The 20,603-nt window shown below is 42.6% G+C and overlaps 1 protein-coding gene across 1 annotated transcript in view; it reads left to right on the top strand.

Annotated features, from left to right (window-relative positions):
- The first annotated feature begins 545 nt into the window (after positions 1–545).
- The window catches only part of coro7 (coronin 7), a 126,816-nt gene continuing 106,758 nt past the window's right edge, over positions 546–20,603 (top strand). Inside the window, exons 1-7 of the mRNA XM_063018439.1 lie at positions 546–668; positions 2,312–2,408; positions 3,792–3,872; positions 4,677–4,747; positions 5,164–5,347; positions 7,650–7,726; positions 17,313–17,363. Of these exons, the coding sequence (XP_062874509.1) occupies positions 609–668; positions 2,312–2,408; positions 3,792–3,872; positions 4,677–4,747; positions 5,164–5,347; positions 7,650–7,726; positions 17,313–17,363 (621 nt within the window). The 5' untranslated portion in view covers positions 546–608. The remainder of the gene's footprint in view (positions 669–2,311; positions 2,409–3,791; positions 3,873–4,676; positions 4,748–5,163; positions 5,348–7,649; positions 7,727–17,312; positions 17,364–20,603) is intronic.

Below are 20,603 nucleotides of genomic sequence, written 5' to 3'. Positions count from 1 at the left end.
ATACAATAATAAATATGCCATGATTTGCACATATTTAAAAACTAAATGTTAAAATTAAAATCAATTAACAAAACATTTCTGTCTAGATTTGGTTGACCCATTCCTGTAATGCTTAGACCTTCATAAGCTTACCTGTTATTTTTGATTCATAAAATCATTTGTTAATTTAATATTCCTCATATTAACCAAAAAGTGTCTTATTTTAAACATTAAAATGATGACTTATAGTTTGTATATACTACCTTGACAGCACTTGCTAATAATAATAATCCTAAATAATATTGTATTACATTTATTATTTTTTATAATAATAATTCATTTGCTCGAACTTAATTTGTTCATTGTTTTGTATTTTTATTGACATCCCTAACGGCTCCCGTAGTAGTGCATTTACTTTCTCGTAATTTAGTGCAGCAGATCTACATATTACCAGGATTGAACAAAGGCCCCTGACAGCGTAGAGCAAAATGTTTTTGATATGATTTGAAGATCAGCGATTTGCGGTGGGCCGCGTTAAACGCTTCAGCCTTTCAGCTCTACTTCTGTACAACCGAGAGTGTCAACGCTTCCACACCCGGAAGGTATAGAAGCTAAGTAAAGAGCTGAGGATGAACCGCTTCAAGACTTCTAAGTTTAAGAACACCACTCCAAAGATACCGAAAAAAGATGTGAGTAGCGTTTCTACAACCAGCACAAAACCAACCCTGTTTTATCTTTTGGTTCATTTAGTCGTTCGCTGTGTTGTGCCGAATCTGTGGCCGAATCCCAAACGGATTTGTCTTCCCTAAACAGGTTCCCTATGTAGGCGATTAAACAAGTGCTTGTACACCCTATGTAGTGCACTAGGTAGTTCAGTAGGAGTTGTTTGGGATTTATCCTGAGCTTGCTGCAAGGAGCGGCTGCAGAATGTGTAGAGGATGTCTGACTTCCTTCTCTATCACCAAACTTGGCTATATTTGGACATCTGACACAAATACAGTTATTTAGACATGTGTGCCACTGAGAACCAGCATATAAATACACGGCATGTACAGGGTTTTTTCAGTCATTGTAAAGTTAAAGTGGGCCACCTATGTGTTGTAATAAAAGTGAGCACAGCATAATTGCCAGGCTTGAACATTTAAGGTGCACTGCACTGTAAGTAAAGTGGAAGTATCATAAGAACACAATCCACCAAAACTGCAAAAACAAGGTGACCTAGGCAAATGTGCCATATAATTAAAAACAGTATCTGAAACACCTTGGCTGGCTTGTTTACATTCCTCATTCTATTGATGTTCTAGACATGCCCCAGTGTATATGAACTAACAATAAGTCATACAATGAAAAAAGCTATAACCATGTACGCAGGAGACACTGAAAAGGTTTTCCATTAGGTGTGTCCATGTTAAAAGAGCATTTGTGATCAGGGACAGATGTTGGACAAAAAGGCCTGACTCACAGTTGTTATTCCAACACATCCCAAGGGTGTCCATTAATATTGAGACTATTGCTCTGTGCAGGTCACTGGATTTGTGTTATGGAACGTGGACTTTGGAAATCTGGAAGCCCAAAGTTTTCTTTTTTCTTTTTTCTTTTTTTTTTAAGTTGGTTTTATGCCCCTGTTTAGCAATAAGTATGACTCAAATGCCTGACAGGAAGGGTGTCCACATACAATTGGGCATATAGAGTATTTCTGATTTATTTGGGGTATGACATTTCAGGCAAAATAATCAATGTAGCATTTTAAAATGGAATTTAACGGCAGTTTGTGCACCCCATGGTCTATCTTGCGTTTCTTGGAGTTTCTGCTGATTCTAAAAGCTCTGCAGACTTTGCGTGAGGATGTTTTCAACTCGAAGTGCAACGTCTAGGCATTTCCTCCTTCCTCTTTGTAGTGTTGACATTCTTTTTGCTTAAGTCTGAATCTATAATTGTATGGACAGATAAACACGTCAGAATAAATCTCAGACAAAAATAAATAATAATAATAAAAATACTAAATTACACATTACAGCCTGATACACATCATGGATATGTCTGGACACCTGATACCTAAAGATTGCATGTAAATGTCCTTTCCTGGAAATACTTTTTACTATATTTTGGAATGGAACTGCAGGGATTTGCTTCAATTAAGCAGGAAAAAAAACCATTTGTTGCTTTTTGTGTTATTTCATACAAAAAGTAAAAAAAACATTTTGGGTGCTCAAGTGGCACCAAGGTAAAACATACTCTACCACTGAGATCTTGGGTTCAAATCTCAGTGATTCTATTGGGCATCAGTTGTAATGTTTTTTTTGTTTGTTTTGTTTTCTGTTGCCATTCTCAGGCCTGGATTTCAAATGTGCGAGGAAGCTCCCTCAACTCTCTGGGAAACCAGATTAAATCCAGCTGCAGTCTTGTGGCCTTCAATACAGACCAGGCTGGTAAGTTCAGAGTGTCAATCATATTATGCACTGTAGGCCTTGGTAACCAGACCTGGGTCATTACTTGGTTTTTATTATTATAGCTTATACTGTATTACAAAAATTGAAGGTTACAGTATCAGAAGTGGGTCAAAAGTGTCTAAAGCTTGCTTGACTGTGTACAGTGTCTTTTATTATTATTTCTGCATCTTGACCAACAAATAAACATCAACCTAAAAAGAAATTTGATCTTTCTTTTCAAACTTTATGGGGAAATTGCTGTTTTTAGGCTTTATTAATTCGGAGCAGTCAGACTAGAAGAATTATGTGGGCACAGAGATGTTAGCAGCTAATAGAAGAGTTAGGACTCAGTGGTCACTTATAAAGGTTTCTGCACCACCAAATACAAATAAATGTTGTAATGGATTTGTATTTTTAACCTAGCTTAGTCTTTGTGAGATGCACTTGTCAGTGCACTCTCAGTGCCAGTCCCAAGCCCGGATAAAAATAGAGAGGGTGCATCATGAAGGGCATGGTCCAAGTATACCCCTAAATACGGTTCTCAGCGGTGCTATCGGCCAGCCTGGCGTTTACGCAGACACGATTGGCCGAACTGGTTCCCATGGAACACAAATACAACTGACTGTGTTTGAAGGAGGTCGGACGGCTCTTCCCACTCCTCTGCAATATGCGATCTCCGTGACTGGTCCAGGCTGCTGTGCAACTAGAGGTGGAGTTATGTAGTGTTTAGTGTGGAACAGATTGGACACGTGTCGGAGGGGGCTCCAGGGTTGTGCAAAACATCTGTTTTACTTGTGCTGAGTGGTAGTACCGCAGTTTGACCGTTTATATCCAAATACCTTGCTTTGACATATTTTTGGTGTCCTTACACGCCTAGTGCTCTTCACTGTTATGCAAAAAAAGCTTGTTCTGCTCTGGTATGCACCCCGTCCTGTGAGAACATACCTCCATTTACAAGATCCTGGAATTTTTGGAATGGGTGCAACCTGAACAGTCCCCACTTCCCACTTAGTTTATTTAATATGTTGAACATATGAACAAGATCATTACGATGTGTTTAAGAGTAAAACAGTACTCATAAATGCCCCACAATTATGCTTTCATTTACACAGTTTAGTCATACATATGTGGACACCTTTCTTAATGAAAAGTGTTAACAGCCCTGTGATTAGCCATTGTGGCTGAAATTCATGAATTTAATCATTAGAATTGGTGTCCCAACAGTTTTGTCTATATAGTGGACATACACTAACAATGTATTAATAACTGCAAAAGTGGTTGAATACTCTCACTACTCTCACTGTGGGAGTACACATACTTTTGGCTATGTCATATGTGATTAAGCTTGGTGGTCAAGGTTAAATATCTGTTTTTTCTTTAAAGGAGGTGGAATGGTGGGGCTTACCTCAGTAGATCCTGGACCTGATGGCAAATGGACTGTCACTCAAGTTCCATGCCACGCTGGTAAGACACTTAAAAGCCTTTTTTTCATACCTTTATTTATTTCTCTAATTTAATTACATCCATGGCAGTTTCCATTCACCAAAGCCTTTTAAAAACATAATATTTCCTATTAAATACTACAGTGGGTGTAAAGTTATTCACCGCCATTGATACGGTTACCATTTTTGCTATTCATCATCACTACATGAATTGTTTTACTACAGAAGAAAATTCTTCAACACGTTTCTCTGTCTTCAAACTTGTCAGATTTGTGATTGGTCCAGAACTTTGTTTGCAATGACTGGATGCAACCCTGGACAGATGTGTGGCTCAGTGCCATAGCATTGCCACGCAGATCTCAAACGCCATAGGTTTAAGTCAAAATGCCCCTTTGGATTAACTGGACTAGTAATCAGAAGTTTGCTGGTTTAAACCCCGCCACCAGCAGGTTCCCATGGTTGGGCTCTTGCGCAATACCCTTAAATCTCAATTACTTGGATTGCGTACGGTCACAAATGTCAGTTGGTTTGAATAAATGCTGTGAATGTAGGGCAACACGCACTCACAATTTTAGTTGTTACATGACAAAATTTAGCACGTCCATTATGTCGGATTGCCCCTGACGGGTCAACAGAGCAAAGCTAAAGTTGAATGCTAATTAGAAACTGACCTATTGCCTCATTCCTTTTAAATTGAACCTACTTTTGCATGTGGAATTTTGCATCCACATGAGTAACCCTGAGTAACACTGGTCCGCATTAATCTATCAAATTAGTTTCTGCTCAATTTCTTTTTCTCTGTATCTCTATTTCTGTATCTCTGTAGACCAGGTGACTGATCTGGACTTCTCTCCATTTGATGACTATGTGTTGGCCACCTGCTCAGCTGATGAGACGGTAATAAAATAATTAAATCTGACATGAAACCGTGAACCGTTCAAGTTTCACGTGATATCTTTGACTTTTAGCAATATTCAAATTTGCCTGTGTGTATCTGTACAAGACCTTAAATGATTAATCTGTGCATTTCTTTTGCCCTGTTAATGTGAGTATTGAAAAAAAACAAAAAACACATGCTAACCCACCACACTGCATACACAGATATGATTGAAAGAATTCTTCATTGCTGCTGCAATTGTGGCCTCTGCTGGCTGCTTGATAGCGGCTGCACAGACGGGGAATAATGGAGATCAGTGCCTCTGTGTGTGTGTTAGTTACGGCACTCCTCGGTCAATAAAGACACAAATTACCATGTTGACGCCAACGCATGAGCTAGTTAACGCTGCATAATCTCTTACTCTTGGTTTCTACAGGTGAAGGTTTGGCGTTTGTGTGATCCAGGCCAGGAGCAGCCTGTCAGCGCTGATAGAACATTAAGTCTGGGTGAAGGACGACTGGAGTTGCTTCTCTTCCATCCTACCGCTTCAGGTGTGCTGGCTGTTGGTTCCAGCAAGGGAGTCCAGATCTGGGACACCAGCAGGGATAAAGCCTTGGCAGGTACACACTCACTCACACACACTTAGTAAGCCACATGACTGAAAAGTGGTCTAAAATTTAAACCTACACATTTCGTCTTTTGTCTTGTCTTGTCTCGTCTGGATTGGTTTGCTTCTGTCCTGTGTGTGTACAGTCCTCCGGGGTCTAAGCTGAAGCAGATGAGGTAAACGTTTCGAGCTCAGTGGCTCTCCGATCCAATCCTGGCACCGTCATGGCTGCCTCTCACTGCTTCCACCTTTTGGCCCTCCATCGCTCACCTCACACTTCTTTTGAGTTCCTTTTTACACCATTTCTCATAACTAGGGTCCTACTAAATTCACGGGGAAATGTGCTTCATTTCACTGGACGATTTAGAGTTGGAACGATGTCAATATCTCCAAAATTCAAGAAATCAATAAAAGTGAATGGGGCAAAAAAAAAAATGGGCGTGGCGGGTGTGTATATCCGAAAGCTGTATACAAGCCGGGGTGTCATCAACTGGCTAGACGATTCAGAGTTGGAACGGCTCAAAAAATGGGTATAACACAGCACAGCCTGCCTTAACGATTGAATGTAAACCTAGAACATTCAGCGATGATGTGAGGCTCCGTCTCAAATACGAAAGTACCCGACTGTCCACAACTCAAGTTACCCGAGTCGTGTTTTTAGCTGCTCTACACTTCGACATCTTGGCCATTTTGACTAACCGATTGCTAACTGAATTGCCGTGGGATTGCTTGGACCGCCTCATAATGCAAATTAACCAGTAAATGTGAGGCACTTGAACGCTACACGAATGAAAAACATTAAATCGCTCGAATTTATCGAATTTCACAGCCGTGAACTGTTCGGTTGCGCTGGCTGTTTGTTCTGCCAGTTATTATGTAAAATGATAAAAGTTGGATTTGAAGTGTACTTCCCAAGTTGAATCTGTATGGTTCTCTACATGGTGAGATATGACCTCTCAGTGCAGTGCAGCTCACCTCTAACACACATTTGCCAGGCTGTTCACCCTGCACCTCCATTCCTGCTGTTCTGTCTTTGTGTGATCTGTGTGCATCTCGTTAGTTCTCACCCCACGTAGATGTTGATTTTGGGAATGAGACTTGGAGTCATTTCAGGTCCTAAGATTATTTATACACTAGCTCACTGCTACTGATATTTGGGTTTGAATCCTTGAATAGCAGTGCTATCGGCTGAGTGCTATTGGCTTGGCCGATGTCCGGGACTTCCCAGATGGATGGATAGCATCCTGTGTGAGGTGTGTTACTGCATTACACCTAGTGATTCCAGGGAAGCCGGACCCACCACAATTGTGACCAGGTTAAAGTAGCGGTAAAACAAAATGATATGAGTTATTATGTCAATCATCATTTATTATAAATATACACAGATAAGCCATAACATTAAAACCACCTCCTTGTTTCTACACTCACTGTCCATTTTATCAGCTTCCCTGACCATATAGAAGCACTTTGTAGTTCTACAATTACTGACTGTAGTCCATCTGTTTCTCTACATATCTGTTTAGCCTGCTTTCACCCTGTTCTTCAATGGTCAGGACCCCCACAGGACCACTATAGAGCAGTGACACTGACATGGGTGGTGGTGTGTTAGTGTGTTGTGCTGGTATGAGTGGATCAGACACAGCAGCGCTGCTGGAGTTTTTAAACACCTCACTGACACTGCTGGACTGAGAATAGTCCACCAACCAAAAATATCCAGCCAACAGCGCTCCGTGGGCAGCGTCCTGTGACCACTGATGAAGGTCTAGAAGATGACCGACTCAAACAGCAGCAATAGATGACCGATCGTCTCTGACTTACATCTACAAGGTGGACCAACTAGGTAGGAGTGTCTAATAGAGTGGACAGTGAGTGGACACTGTATATAAAACTCCAGCAGCGCTGCTGTGTCTGATCCACTCATACCAGCACAACACACACTAACACACCACCACCATGTCAGTGTCACTGCAGTGCTGAGAATGATCCACCACCTAAATAATACCTGCTCTGTGGGGGTCCTGACCTTTGAAGAACAGCATGAAAGAGGGGAACAAAGCATGCAGAGAAACAGATGGACTACAGTCAGTAATTGTAGATCCACAAAGTGCTTCTATATGGTAAGTGGAGCTGATTAAATGGACAGTGAGTGTAGAAACAAGGAGGTGGTTTTAATGTTATGGGTCCAGTGAAACAAAGTCTGGATTGATTAGCCATCCTTTGGGTACCTAAACGACCATGTCAGATTCAGTTTGATCTAACTGCTCGGTCTTTATTTTTGAACCCTTTTATTAACTCTGTGTATGTGTATGGGACAGTTCTGGAGCAGCACACTGACCAGTTGCAGAGTCTGGCTTGGAGAGAGGACGGCTCCGTACTGGCCTCCTCCTGCAAGGTGAGTCTATGCTTTTGTAATTTCAATGTCCGAGTAGAACCGTGTGCAGGATGGAGCACAGAACCAGCATGAATTTGCACTTTTATGTGGTTTACACTCCCACAAACCAAGAGAATGTGCTGCTGCTTGCACAACCCTCGATCTGATCAAGGAGAGCCGTGGCACCACACGCCCCCACTGACGCGTGTCCAGTCTGCGGTCACTTTTTATCAACTGCCAGTATTGAGTTCCCACACAGAGCCATATTGTGTGTGGAGAGCCACGCTATACTTCATGTGACACCCCCCCCCCCCCCCATCCCAAAAGAGAATGCACCCAGTTTTGTTTGTGTGGACGCCAGATCAGTGACACTGCTGAGATTCAAACTTGTGGCTTATACAAAGAATTGAATATAAGCAGATTGGGGTGCAGTGCTACTGACCTGGCAGGCATCCTATGGACGCCGTTTCCATGTGAGTGAGGGAAGGTTGGATGGGGTTTCTCCTCACTGCCGTTGTGATAGGTGATCCTGGTCATGACAAGGCACCACAAAAGCAGTAATGTGACGCTGGCTGGTAAACAGAAGTGGCTGGTGACTGCGGCTTTCCCTGGGCAGAATGGTGGTCCAGATGACGGGAATTAACAACAGGGAATTGGAATTGACGAGATTGGGGGTGGGGGGGGGGGGGTGTATACAAATCATACAAACATCTGTCTGGCACAAGTAGTGAAGAATACGTGATCTTGTGGTAAGGCTTTTTGTAAGAATTGTACTGAGCATGCGCAATGCGACCCTAAATGCACCACCACAGGCTGACGTTCTACTATGGTCAGTATGCATTTACTGGGAGATTGGGAGGTGCTATTGCGGCATGTTGCCTGTAGAGGGCAGCAAACCACTTTTAATTTCTATGCTGCTGTAAGTACGCGACATAAAATGCATATAAAATATGAACGTTACAGTGTACACATACATTACTACAGAAAATAAACATTTTAAACTATTTTCACGCTTTAATAGCTTTGTGTGAATGGGCTGTGTGAATTCAATCCAGTTTTATATGTAAAAATATGTAAAGTCTCTTTTTCAAAGCAAAACGAGTACCAAGAGTGGGTGCTGCACAGCAAAGTGGGTTCTGATGACCTGAATCGATTTTTACCTTCAGTAACCGCCTGTGAAAAGTGTCACATGGTCTTTTCTTGGCCACATGACTTCCCTCAGCTTCGTTGACTCTCTGAGGAGGTTTGTGTATACAGTATACCCTGAGTTACGAACGGTTTACCATACGAACGTTTCGGGTTACGAACGATCTTTTTCAACTTAACGTACGAACAAATTTCGGATTACGAACAGAAATTCGTGAAACACATTCGTGACGTCACGAACAAGTTAACTCCAACCGTCTCTCTCTCTGTTTATATACAGTGAGCGAACATTCACACAGCGGACGGTGTTTTTCCGGTGTTTTCTTTATATTTTGTAAAATTCAATATTAAAATGTTCCCAGAGGAGGTGCAGAGGAAGCGCAGTGGTGAGAAAATGGAAAAATCACTATTTGTTGTGTTGTATAATTACTCCTGCCGGTAGCTGTCACTGTGTATCAGACAGAGGGTACAGTGAGTGAGAGAGAAGAAGGAATTCGGCAATTGTGCAATTACACCTACAAAATACAACACTATTGAAATAAATAAGGAAATAATAGAGAAATATGAGAGTTATTGTTGTTTCTGGTAGAAACATTTAATAAAATTTTTTTTTTTAATGATGTATGGTACAGCACACGTGCTGTACTGAAATGTGGCGTGTGTTTTATGTACAGTACTACTGTGTATCGTTTATTATTGTTTATTACAGTAATGTCTATTCTATAATTTAAGATTTAAGGAAAAATATACTTGTATTTATAACAAAAAAGACATTAGAAAGGTTAGGTAAGGGGTGGTTTGGGAGGTCTGGAACAGATTAATTCTATTTACATTATTTCTTATGGGAAAAATAGGTTTAACATACGAACATTTTGACTTAACAGCCCTTTGGAACCAATTAAATTCGTAAGTCAAGGGTCGACTGTACTTACTGTGCCTTCTCTGAAAACTGTACAGAAGGGGAATTGGCTACTGTAAAATTTACTGTAAACTGTAAATTGGGCCGTGATAGCTCAGTGGTTAAGGTACTGGACTAGTAATCAAAAGGTTGCCGGTTCAAGCCCCACCACCACCAAGTTGTCACTGTTGGGCCCCTGAGCAAGGCCCTTAATCCTCAATTGCTCAAAATTGTGTTCAGTCATAATTGTAAGTCGCTTTGGATAAAAGCGTTTGCTAAATGACGAAAATGTAAAATGTAATGTAAATTGCTCCTGTGCGTGGTATGGAAATTGTTAGAGGCCCTGTCCAATGTGTGTACCCAGTGTTTCCGGATGGTGTCAGAATAATAATGCGAATTTAAAAGAAATGAATGAAGATGTATGGAATTAAAGACTGCCTTGAAGTGGCAGAGGTAAAATATGACTAAGCTGTGTGACTTCCTCTCTTTTAGCTCAGAATGCTATGCAGTGCTATTTAACACATCCTGAGAATGCTTAACGAGCATGAGAAACGTCCAGGCCCACCTTTGGCCCCGCGTTCTGCCCGTGCTCCTTCCGACAGGTCACCTCCGCCGTGTCTCCCGGGGAGAATTTTCTTTAATCAGACCTTCACCTCGGCCCATTTGCTTGACAGGCTGTGTAGTTATGTCGCCTTCAAAGTGAAGGACGATGCCGCAGGATGCTTCACCTGCTCCAGTGTGTGATTAAGTGCCTTGTGAAAGAGTGAGAGAGACTGACTGACCTGTGTATACTAATCGGCATAAACAACGTGGCATACATTAATATGGAATTGATAAATATTCCGCTTGTATTTTTTCACTTTAGTGGCTAATAAATTTGACCAATCAACCATGTACATTCAGCCCGCTTAGGCACACTTGGTCCCTGGCCAAGAATATTGCACTGAAGACTCCGTCGAGGCACCCACTGTTGAGCCCTTTACCCTCTCGGCTCCAGGGGTGGCGTACATTGACTGACCCTGTGCCCTGACCCTGGCTTCCAAGCAAGCTGGGATATGCAGATAAGAATAAAATTTCATTGGACTGTGCTTGTGTATATGTATATACACTGATTAGGCATAACATTATGACCACCTTCCTAATATTGTGTTGGCCCCCCTTTTGCTGCCCCATGCACAACAAACTGCGATGCACTGTGTTCTGACACCTTTCTGTCAGAACCAGCATTAACTCGTCTGTTGGATCAGACCACACGGGCCAGTCTTTGCTCCCCACGTGCATCAGTGAGCCTTGGCCGCCCATGAACCTGTCGCCGGTTTACCACTGTTCCTTCCTTGGACCACTTTTGATAGATACTGACCACTGCAGACCGGGAACACCCAACGAGAGCTGCAGTTTTGGAGATGCTCTGACCCAGTTGTCTTGCCATCACAATTTGACCCTTGTCAAACTTTTAAGACATCAAACGAGTTATCAAATGACCCGAGACTTTTACAGCTTTGTTTTTGTTGAGTTTTCAGATGATAAAATGATTTTATGATTATTGTGTAATTAAGGATTCTTATTAACCTCACGGCAGAGCCAAGAATTCATGTTGCTTAATGATCATGTTGAGGGAAAAGATGGGTAGACATTTGGGCTATCATTTGAAAGGTTGAAAGTTTGAACTCTGGCTTTTCCATGCAGACACTGTTGGGTCGTTGAGCAAGGCCCTTAACCCCCTCTGACCCTGCATTCTGACCACAGCTTCCAGACAAGCTGGGATATACAGAAAAAGAGTTTCATTCTACTGTACATCAGTATATGTGTGTATATGACAAATAAAGGCATTTTATTTTTTGCTAATGAAAGATGAGGTCTGCTTGCCTGTATTGGTATATTGTTCTATTTGTTTATTTGTGAGAAATGAGCAAAACTAGAAGAACTTGGTTGGGTAGAGATGCTTATTCACAACACTCTAAGAACTAGTTTGTTCTCTCCAGCTTGACAGAATTAGCATTGAAGTGGGAGCCAGATAAACCATCAGAAATAAATCAGCTTTTTAATGGGAGGGAAGCAGATGTAGACCATAAATGAATTTGACAGAGATATCAAGAGGTCCAGAAGCGTCCTAGTTTGCCTTGTATTAGACCACATGAGTCCGAATTAGCATCAAAAGCAGCACTGATGGCTGTTGAACATCAAGCAAATGACTTATAAACTCTGTTTAGATTTAGTCTGGGTTCAGTGATGAACAAATGTCATTATTCCAACAGCAACCCCCCCCCTTCATCTGCACGGCATAGAACAAAGAGTGTTTGAGTGCCTGGTGGAGGGAGCGGCATGTGGCATAGGAATTTAAAAATACTTAAAGGAGGTGTAGGGGGGGTGGAAAACCCAAAAAGAAAAACAGCAAAGTGAGAGAAACGTGACACAAGATCAGAGATCAGTTTCAGAGGTTCTGCCCTTTGCTGTGCTTCGCTGTTATTGAACTTGAAAGAGGATCAACTTCAATGTCCCACAAGTCTGCCCAATTAAAGCCAATAACAGACGCCAACATGTGGGTTTGGTTCAAGGCAGAATGGCGTCTTTTCAACAAACACAGGGAGCGCTGAGCTGTATAAATGTATAAATATGGGCACAGGCCAGAAAAAACAGCCTGTGACAGGCTTCAGTTGGAGGTGAAGAAACGCACAATTTATGATACGGGCCATGTGGTCTTGTTTATGTAAGCCAACTAACTGAAGCTTAAGGGACTGGGACACAAATCGGTGCACGGATCATTAGAGGTTTAGTGTCGAACCTTGTTGTGTGATGTGGAAACCGTATCATGAGCTTGTTGGAGAGCCCACTCCGAAACCATGGACGATTTAGAAGGAGTTAGCCTACTAGTCCACATCTGCGTCCACAACAGCCTCCACTCTTCTGAGAAGCCAAGGTTTTGCTGTGTGTCCCATTCAGTCGAAGAGCCTTTTTTTCCGGCCGCTCAGGTGGCGCAGCGGTAAAGACACACGCCTGAACCAGAGCTGGGAGCTCGAATACATCGTATCGAATCTCAGCTCTGCCTGCCGTCTAGGCTGAGCGGCCACATGAACAACGATTGGCCTGTTGTTCAGATATGGGCGGGACTAAGCCGGATAGGGTCTCTCTCTCATAACTAATGCAATTATGACCTCTGCTGGCTGATTGACGGTGCCTGCACAGAGATGAGAAAAGAGGGTCTCTCCGTACACAGTTCTGAGCTGCACTGCACTCGTCAAAGTGTAGGTGATAAGGTGCATACGGCATGCTGCCTGCGTGTCAGAGGGGGTGTGGGTTAGCTTCGTTCTCATCAATCAGAGCAGGGACCGGCATTGGTGGCAATTGGAGTCTTTTTTGATGATCTTTTTTGCATTTTACCCCCTTTTACCCCCTTCCCTCCGATGTGTGCAGACTTGCCAATACTTTCATATTCACCCTTTTCCACTTGGGGGATTTGCGCCTGAGGCTGGCTTCACGCACCTAGAGCCACGCCCTGATCTCTGCGCTCCACTACTTCTGTGCAGGCACCCTGGGCAACCAAGGTCCTTACACAGCCAAGGTCCTTGATCATTTAGTCTGGTCCTTTCCTACCCAGCAGACTGGGGGCCAATGGTGTCTGTTGCAGGCATTAACCAATTATGCCTGCTATAGGGCGCCCAGCCGACCGGTAGCAGAGCCGAGATTCGAACCTGGGAGTTCAGATTCTCGGCACTGGTGTGCTAGTGGATTATCCGAAGAGCCTTTTTAAGGTTGATATGTTCTGTATAGTTAATGGCTGGGCTTTATGCAGGCCACTGGAATTCCTCCACACCAAACTCATCAAACCACGTCTTTACGAATCCCAGCTGGAGGAACATGAAACTGTCACCATAGAGTTGGAACCAATAATAATGCAAGTACATTGATCCGTCTGCCAAAAGGTTCAGGAACTACTGGGAAAAACAACCATTCCACCACCTTAAGAGGAAAAGCAGAGAATAAATTGGTGAAGAAATGAAGAACAAAAAACTTTCCGATTCATCCCAGAAGTCTTCAGTAGAGTTGAGGTCAGGGCAGTGTGCAGGCCGCTGGAGTTCACTCACACCAGACTCATCAAACCTTGTCTTTTTGAACCTCGCTTTGTGCACATAGGCATGCTGGAACAGGAAGGGGCCACAGAGTCGCAAGCCTAAAATGTAACGTAAACAGCATCCACAATCACCTCCATTTCCTCTTGATATAAGGTGACAGGTAGGGGTTTTTCCCCCCAAACTTGGCAAAAGACCAATGTACACTATATATGATCACTGTTTTGTATTTATCTGATTGAATTAGTTTCTGCCACATCTATTGCTAACAAGTGTATACAAAGAATATACACAGATCAGGCATAAAATTATGACCACCTTTGTAATATTGTGTTGGTCCCCCTTGCTCTGTGTATTCTGAAACTGTTTTATCGGAACCAGCATTAGCTTCTTCAGCAATTTGAGCTACAGTAGCTCGTCTGTTGGATCGGACCACACGGGTCACCCCACAAGAGCTGCAGTTTTGGAGATGCTCTGACCCAGTCGTCTAGCCATCACGATTTGACCCTTGTCAAACTCGCAAACTTGATTCCTTACGTGGTCATAATGTTATGCCTGGTCGGTGTAAGGTCAATTATATGCCGTTATCATTGCGGCAATAGTTTAGGAAATCCCCATTTACTTCCAGTATGATTAGTACCCTACAAAGTTGGAAGCGGTGAGGGCGGGAGGAGTAACTGATCGTGTCTAAGAGACTGAGAGAGAGCTTATAGTCTGGATTTAGTGCCATCTGATTTGGACGCTCAAAAAAGCTTTAAGGGGAAGAAGATTCTCATGTGATGATGATGTGAAAGCAGTGGTGCGTCAGTGGCTACGCCCTCAACCAAAAACACTTTAGGCTGATGGCATTAAAAAGTTGGTACGACGCTGGACAAAATCCATCGGAAGGTGACTGTGTAGAAAAAAGGTGCTCAGGTGTCCCAATACTTTTGTCCATGTGGTGACGCGTCTCCCCATATTGTTTGGGTCCTCGTGCCGGTGCCTCAGCCAGACGGTGTGCGTTGCTGTCACACCAGTGAGGAGCTTTCCCTCCCTCAGACACGGTCAATTGAGCGGGCCAGTCGAGCCATGCCAGTGCAACTGCACAGAGCTTGATGCATTTCTAACTCGGGCACAGAGAAGTCACCACTGTAATGAAACCTCCTTTGTGGGGCCATTTACAGCTTGTTTATTGAGCACCGCAGGCCCTGACTTATATTGGAGCTCCAGAGACTGGGCTGTCCTCTCCCTCAGGCTATGCTCGTGGGTGGCCTGCTTAATTTTGTGAAAACCCTTTGTGTACCTTCCTTCCTTGTAGGCAGCTAGTCAAAGTGTGTTTGCTGCCAGCCATAACAGGCCGACAAAACCTGACTCGGTCATGATGCCTTCAAGAGCAGAAGCGTGTCATTCTCTGTATGAACTTGAATGCCTCACGTCTATGTTTACGCTGCACTCGTTTAACTTCTTGGTTTGGGTTTTCTGGTTTTCCTCTCACACGTTCGTAGCCAATGCCCACTGACGTTAGGTCCTTCTTGTTCTTTTGCTTTCGTGTTATTTTTTCAGCTTCCTAAAACATCTGTAGCGAAAAGCACCTGAATACACATAGAGGAAAAACTACAAAGTCAGGGTTATGCTTTCTTTCATGCTGTTTGTGTGAATTAATAGGTGCATTGAGTGGTCAAGGGGTAAAGCAGTTTGGGAAACTAAGGCGTGCCAACTTGCAGCCCAACTTCTCAATAATTTACCTGTAAAGGAGTGGATGTAAACTGAATGTTCCCAACCTGCTGGCTTTATGACAATGGTCATCAAACTTTGTAGTCCAGTACAACCAATATGAAACCATAACCTTCGAGTTCCACCAATAAGCTCTCTTACAGACCTCCAAACACACAGTACACTGAGCTCTTAAAACGTTATAGCCGTTGTTTTGCTAGGCAACACCAAGAGTGTCCCATTGGTCTTATATCTCATTCTCCAAAGGAGTCTTGATATTGAGAGTTTTGGGAACCACTGCTTAAGTTAGTTACCCCAGCACAGGCAGGACGTTTTGGAGATAAATTCCGGGAGATGAAATTGAAGTTGGGCATTCTTAGAGGAGGGATAAGACTTTCTTATATGCCAGCTGCCAGGACAGTGTTGATGTCAAGCGGTTTGACCATGGACAGTGCCACCTTTGTACAAGCAGCTTCTAATATATATGGCAAATAACTCACCCATCCACCCACACCTACAGTAGATCCCGATGAATTTGTTACGTACATATGAGCCAAAAATATGTAGACAATCCCTCTCCCCCACCCTTTTTATTATCAAGTTTAGTTTAAGCCATAGTAATGTGGCAGAATAGGGTCTGTCTGAACCTACTGAGCTGCCTTGATGCCTGCTGCCTACTTAGGCAGCTGCCTAAGTAGAGAGGATTGAACTTATAAGGTAGATTATTTAGACACACACTGCAGTTTGTGCTTACTAGGCTAACACAGTTAGCCTTAGGCTATTTAAACTGATGGGCTGAGGTGGCACAACCCGCTAACATCTCCCTGTGTACTGAAAACAGTTAAAATGACAAGCACAAATTTGCTAATAAATTATACTTGTACACCTTTATACAAATTAAAAATCAATAAGAATTAATTTACATTTTTAATGAGAAAAGTTGTACCGCACTGAATGCTGGGATTGCCTTCACTGCTAAGGAAGCATTGAGTTCTCCCTTGTCATTCAGTCAGATTATCACTTACAATTAAGAAACCTCAGTAGGCAGCATTTTAGGGCATCTAAGAATTTAGACACCCTTCCTCTTGGGAGTGTGTAGGATGACGTAAATGCGTCTACATAGAGAGCTCACTAGGTTTTTGGACAGACCCAACATGTGACCCGTTTGGTCTGGTGGAAAACCAGTAGCCAGCACTGAACACTGACCTTCCAGTTAAACACCAGTAGGATCAATTGAACCATCGGTTGCAAACTGGGACTTGATTGAATAGATACTAATTCTGACAGGCGCACTCCAAGATCAAGACGAGGACCAGGCCTCAAGAGTCAGTGGGAGGTCTGATTTATGAGCGGAATCTGAAGGGGTGTAATGTGAGAAGGGTTGCTGATTTAAGAAAGACTCTCTAAACATTTGTTTTGAAATCTAGAGTCACAGTGTCACAGTCACAGAATCGCTTAGGATCGTAAAAATCTTATAGCGTGCACCCCACATCAGGCAGTTAAGATCTGGCCTTGATTAGGGCTGTTTTGATGACTAGTAGAGGGGCTGCACTGGTCACAGCCTGTTCCTATTATCCCTTGTTTCCCCTCAATCATCCACTCCTTGGTTTTTGATTGTCTTTCCTCATTAACGCTGCACGTGAGGGGTCATCTGATGGTCACTGAATAGTTTCAGCCAAACGTGCAGACGTCTTTACATCATATAACACATTGAGTGCAAGTGCATTCTTGTGGAAATGTCAGATTTGTGTCATTAAATGGTTATATTTTCATTTATTTATTTATTTCTCTTTTTTATCCTTAGGACAAAAACCTGCGTGTCTTTGATCCGAGAGCCAAGCTGAGTCCAGTTCAGGTACCGTTCCTCTGCTTTCTATTTTCTCTTTGCTTGATGAATGAACCACTACTCATTTGAAAGTCACAGTTCTGTCAGTGCTTTTCTTCTTGACTTCATAGGCTGCAGACTGCATTTTAGTTCCACTTAATGGTTTTATGTAATCATACACGTAATTAAATGTAATATAAGCTAAAAAAATAAATAAAAAAAAAAGGCACAAAGAATCACAAAACAATTTTAAATTATTGGGTTTTTTTTAATACAATGAGAAGGTCATGCAACACCTATATCACCAGTGTGGAAAAATTACCAGTCCTGTTGTATAGACACAAGCTTTATATTTTAGGTCCTGTCTCAGCATCTCAATGGTGTCTTGGATTTTTAAAATGCACATAAGTGTTTAATGTAATCAGACGTAATTCAGATTCCTTTAAATGTCATCGTATAAACTGCAGGTTTGTCGAGTATTTATTAGTAAATGAGAAAATGTCTCCAGGCAGCGGTGTAACCCTAAACTGTTAAAACTACAAGTCCTTTTAGTTGGATTGAGGTGTCAATACTAATCTCAGTCTGTTCTGGTTAATCAGTCCTCGTGACTGCAGCAGGAATGGGGAAATGGAGTCGGATCATAACAGTGTGCAAGCCAAACAACACCCTCGCTTTTTTCCTAGCCGAGGTGTGTGGCCTTTTCTAAAGGTTTGCCTTGTGGAGCGAGTGGGTAGGTAAATAAAGCCCAACCAAAAACAACAGTGGACAACGAGGATTAAATGTTAGCCATCGTCTCTGAGTAAATACCTAGAGGTGTGTGGGCAAATACTTTTTGTGAAGCGGCGTTGAATGGTTCAGGATGCTGTAAAAATATTTGCCTTCTTACTAATTTCTTCTGTTAATGCAGATCTGTCACACTTAATTGTTTGAGGTTTATCGACTGACTTCAAGACAACATAAAAAGAGACTTGATCATAAATAATCATTTTATTTATTGAAGGATTGCTCATGTGTGGAAAAAAATTACCCTGTTTTTACTTAATATGCCTATTACACCACATTTAATTAATAATAAGGTTTAATCAGATTAGACACACCCTGGCTTGATTACTTCCAACCCCCACTGAATCATAACACTTTTGAAGTAGAACCTTTCAGCAATATAAATTAGGCTAAAACATACAGCACAAATGAATATTCAGTCTGGAAGGTTTCTAAGGGTTGCTAATTCTCGGGGACTCCAGTGATCCACAGCGAGAGACCTCATCTCCAAAGAGATAAAGCTTAGGACATCTGGCCAGCCTATCAAATCCAAAATAACAACAACTGGTAACCAACAGGAAAATAAATGCTTAGTCCCATTAAAAAAAAACAGACCCCTAATCTTTTTGAGATAACATTCCAGATTATTCAAAAGTTACTTTTTAAGGTGCCCAGATGGCGCAGCAGGATATTTCGCTAGCACACCAGCGCCGAGATTCTAAACTCTTCGGTTCGAAACTCGGCGTTGCCACTGGTCGGCTGGGCGCCAACTAGCGGGCATATTTGGCAGTGCCTGCAGCAGACACGTTTCTGCCAGGGCGGGATGGCCGGACTATGTGGGTGGAGGCTTTGAAACGCTGTGTAAGCACCCTGATTAGCAGATAGAGGCGCCTGTGCAGAATGCATGGGTAAAAAAGGGTTCCTCTAAGCATGCATAACATAAAAAAATGGCACTGGCACTGTATATTCACTGTGTATACACGTAAATACATACACTGAACACCACATGTTATTTCTGGCGTGTATCTGGCAGTTTGACTCACTGTCGGCCCTTGATACAGCCTCTAACTCCATTTTTCCCCTTGGTTCCACATTCACGATTCAAATCAGCACATCAAATCTCTTTTATTACAGTCAGAAAGGCCTGTATTACCCACTGTTATTTTTATTTGGTTGCAGTAGCCACTAATCACCAGAAATGGAACAATCTGTGGTATCTGTGACTTTTACCGTGAACTTAACTAATTCCTTGGCTTGTTTTTGTGCTGTTTGATATCAGAGCATGGATAGTATAACTATAGCTGTGCTTTCAAGTTTTTTAGAGTAGTTTGGAGGCAGTTACAGATTGCGGGTTGCTTTGTTAAACTTCATGTAAAACTGCAGAGCTTTACGAAGGTGGCTCGGTGGGTAGCACTTTTGCTTCACAGCTAGAAGGTCCTGGGTTTGATACCCAGATGGAGCGGTCCGGGTCCTTTCTGTGTGGAGTTTGCATGTTTGCACACTTTTGCACAGACCATGTCAAAGTTTCCTATGAAGTGAGCCGCTTGCTGCTACGCTTGACCCTGTTTTACGCTGACCTTTTCAAAGCGCTGCCATTGAGATGAATTGTTTATATGACGTAATCTGATGTGAAGCACAGACATGGTGGAGAAGAACTAAGTCTCACTTTCACAAAACTCCCCACCTTGTAATTGAACCCAGGACTGTTACAGTGCTAGCGTCGATTCACTTAAACAGGCACTGAAATATTAACAAACTTACTGGAGTATTGTGCTTTTTAAAACCTGGCTGTAACCACAGAGTATGTGTTTTCTTTGGAGTTGTTTAGTTTTCATTTTATCAGCTCCACTTACCATATAGAAGCCCTTTGTAGTTCTTTAATTACTGACTGTAGTCCATCTGTTTCACTACAGAACCCCCACAGGACCACCACAGAGCAGGTATTATTTAGGTGGTGGATCATTCTCAGCACTGCAGTGACACTGACATGGTGGTGGTGTGTTAGTGTGTGTGTTGTGCTGGTATAATTGGATCAGACACAGCAGCGCTGCTGGAGTTTTTAAATACCATGTCCTACCTAGTTGGTCCACCTTGTAGATGTAAAGTCAGAGACGATCGCTCATCTATTACTGCCGTTTGAGTTGGTCATCTTCTAGACCTTCATCAGTGGTCACAGGACGCTGAGCATGGGGCGCTGTTGGCTGGATATTTTGGGTTGGTGGACTATTCTCAGTCCAGCAGTGACAGTGAGGTGTTTAAACTCCATCAGTGCTGCTGTGTCTGATCCACTCATACCAGCACAACGCACACTAACACACCACCACCATGTCAGTGTCACTGCAGTGCTGAGAATGATCCACCACCTAAATAATACCTGCTCTGTAGTGGTCCTGTGGGGGTCCTGACCATTGACCAAGTTAAAAAGGTATGCAGAGAAACAGATGAACTACAGTCAGTAATTGTAGAACTACAAAGTGCTTCTATATGGTAAGTGGAGCTGATAAAATG

The sequence above is a fragment of the Trichomycterus rosablanca genome, chromosome 22, assembly GCF_030014385.1.
Source record: "Trichomycterus rosablanca isolate fTriRos1 chromosome 22, fTriRos1.hap1, whole genome shotgun sequence".
Taxonomy (NCBI): domain Eukaryota; kingdom Metazoa; phylum Chordata; class Actinopteri; order Siluriformes; family Trichomycteridae; genus Trichomycterus; species Trichomycterus rosablanca.
This window is presented reverse-complemented; position numbering and strand designations above follow the sequence as displayed.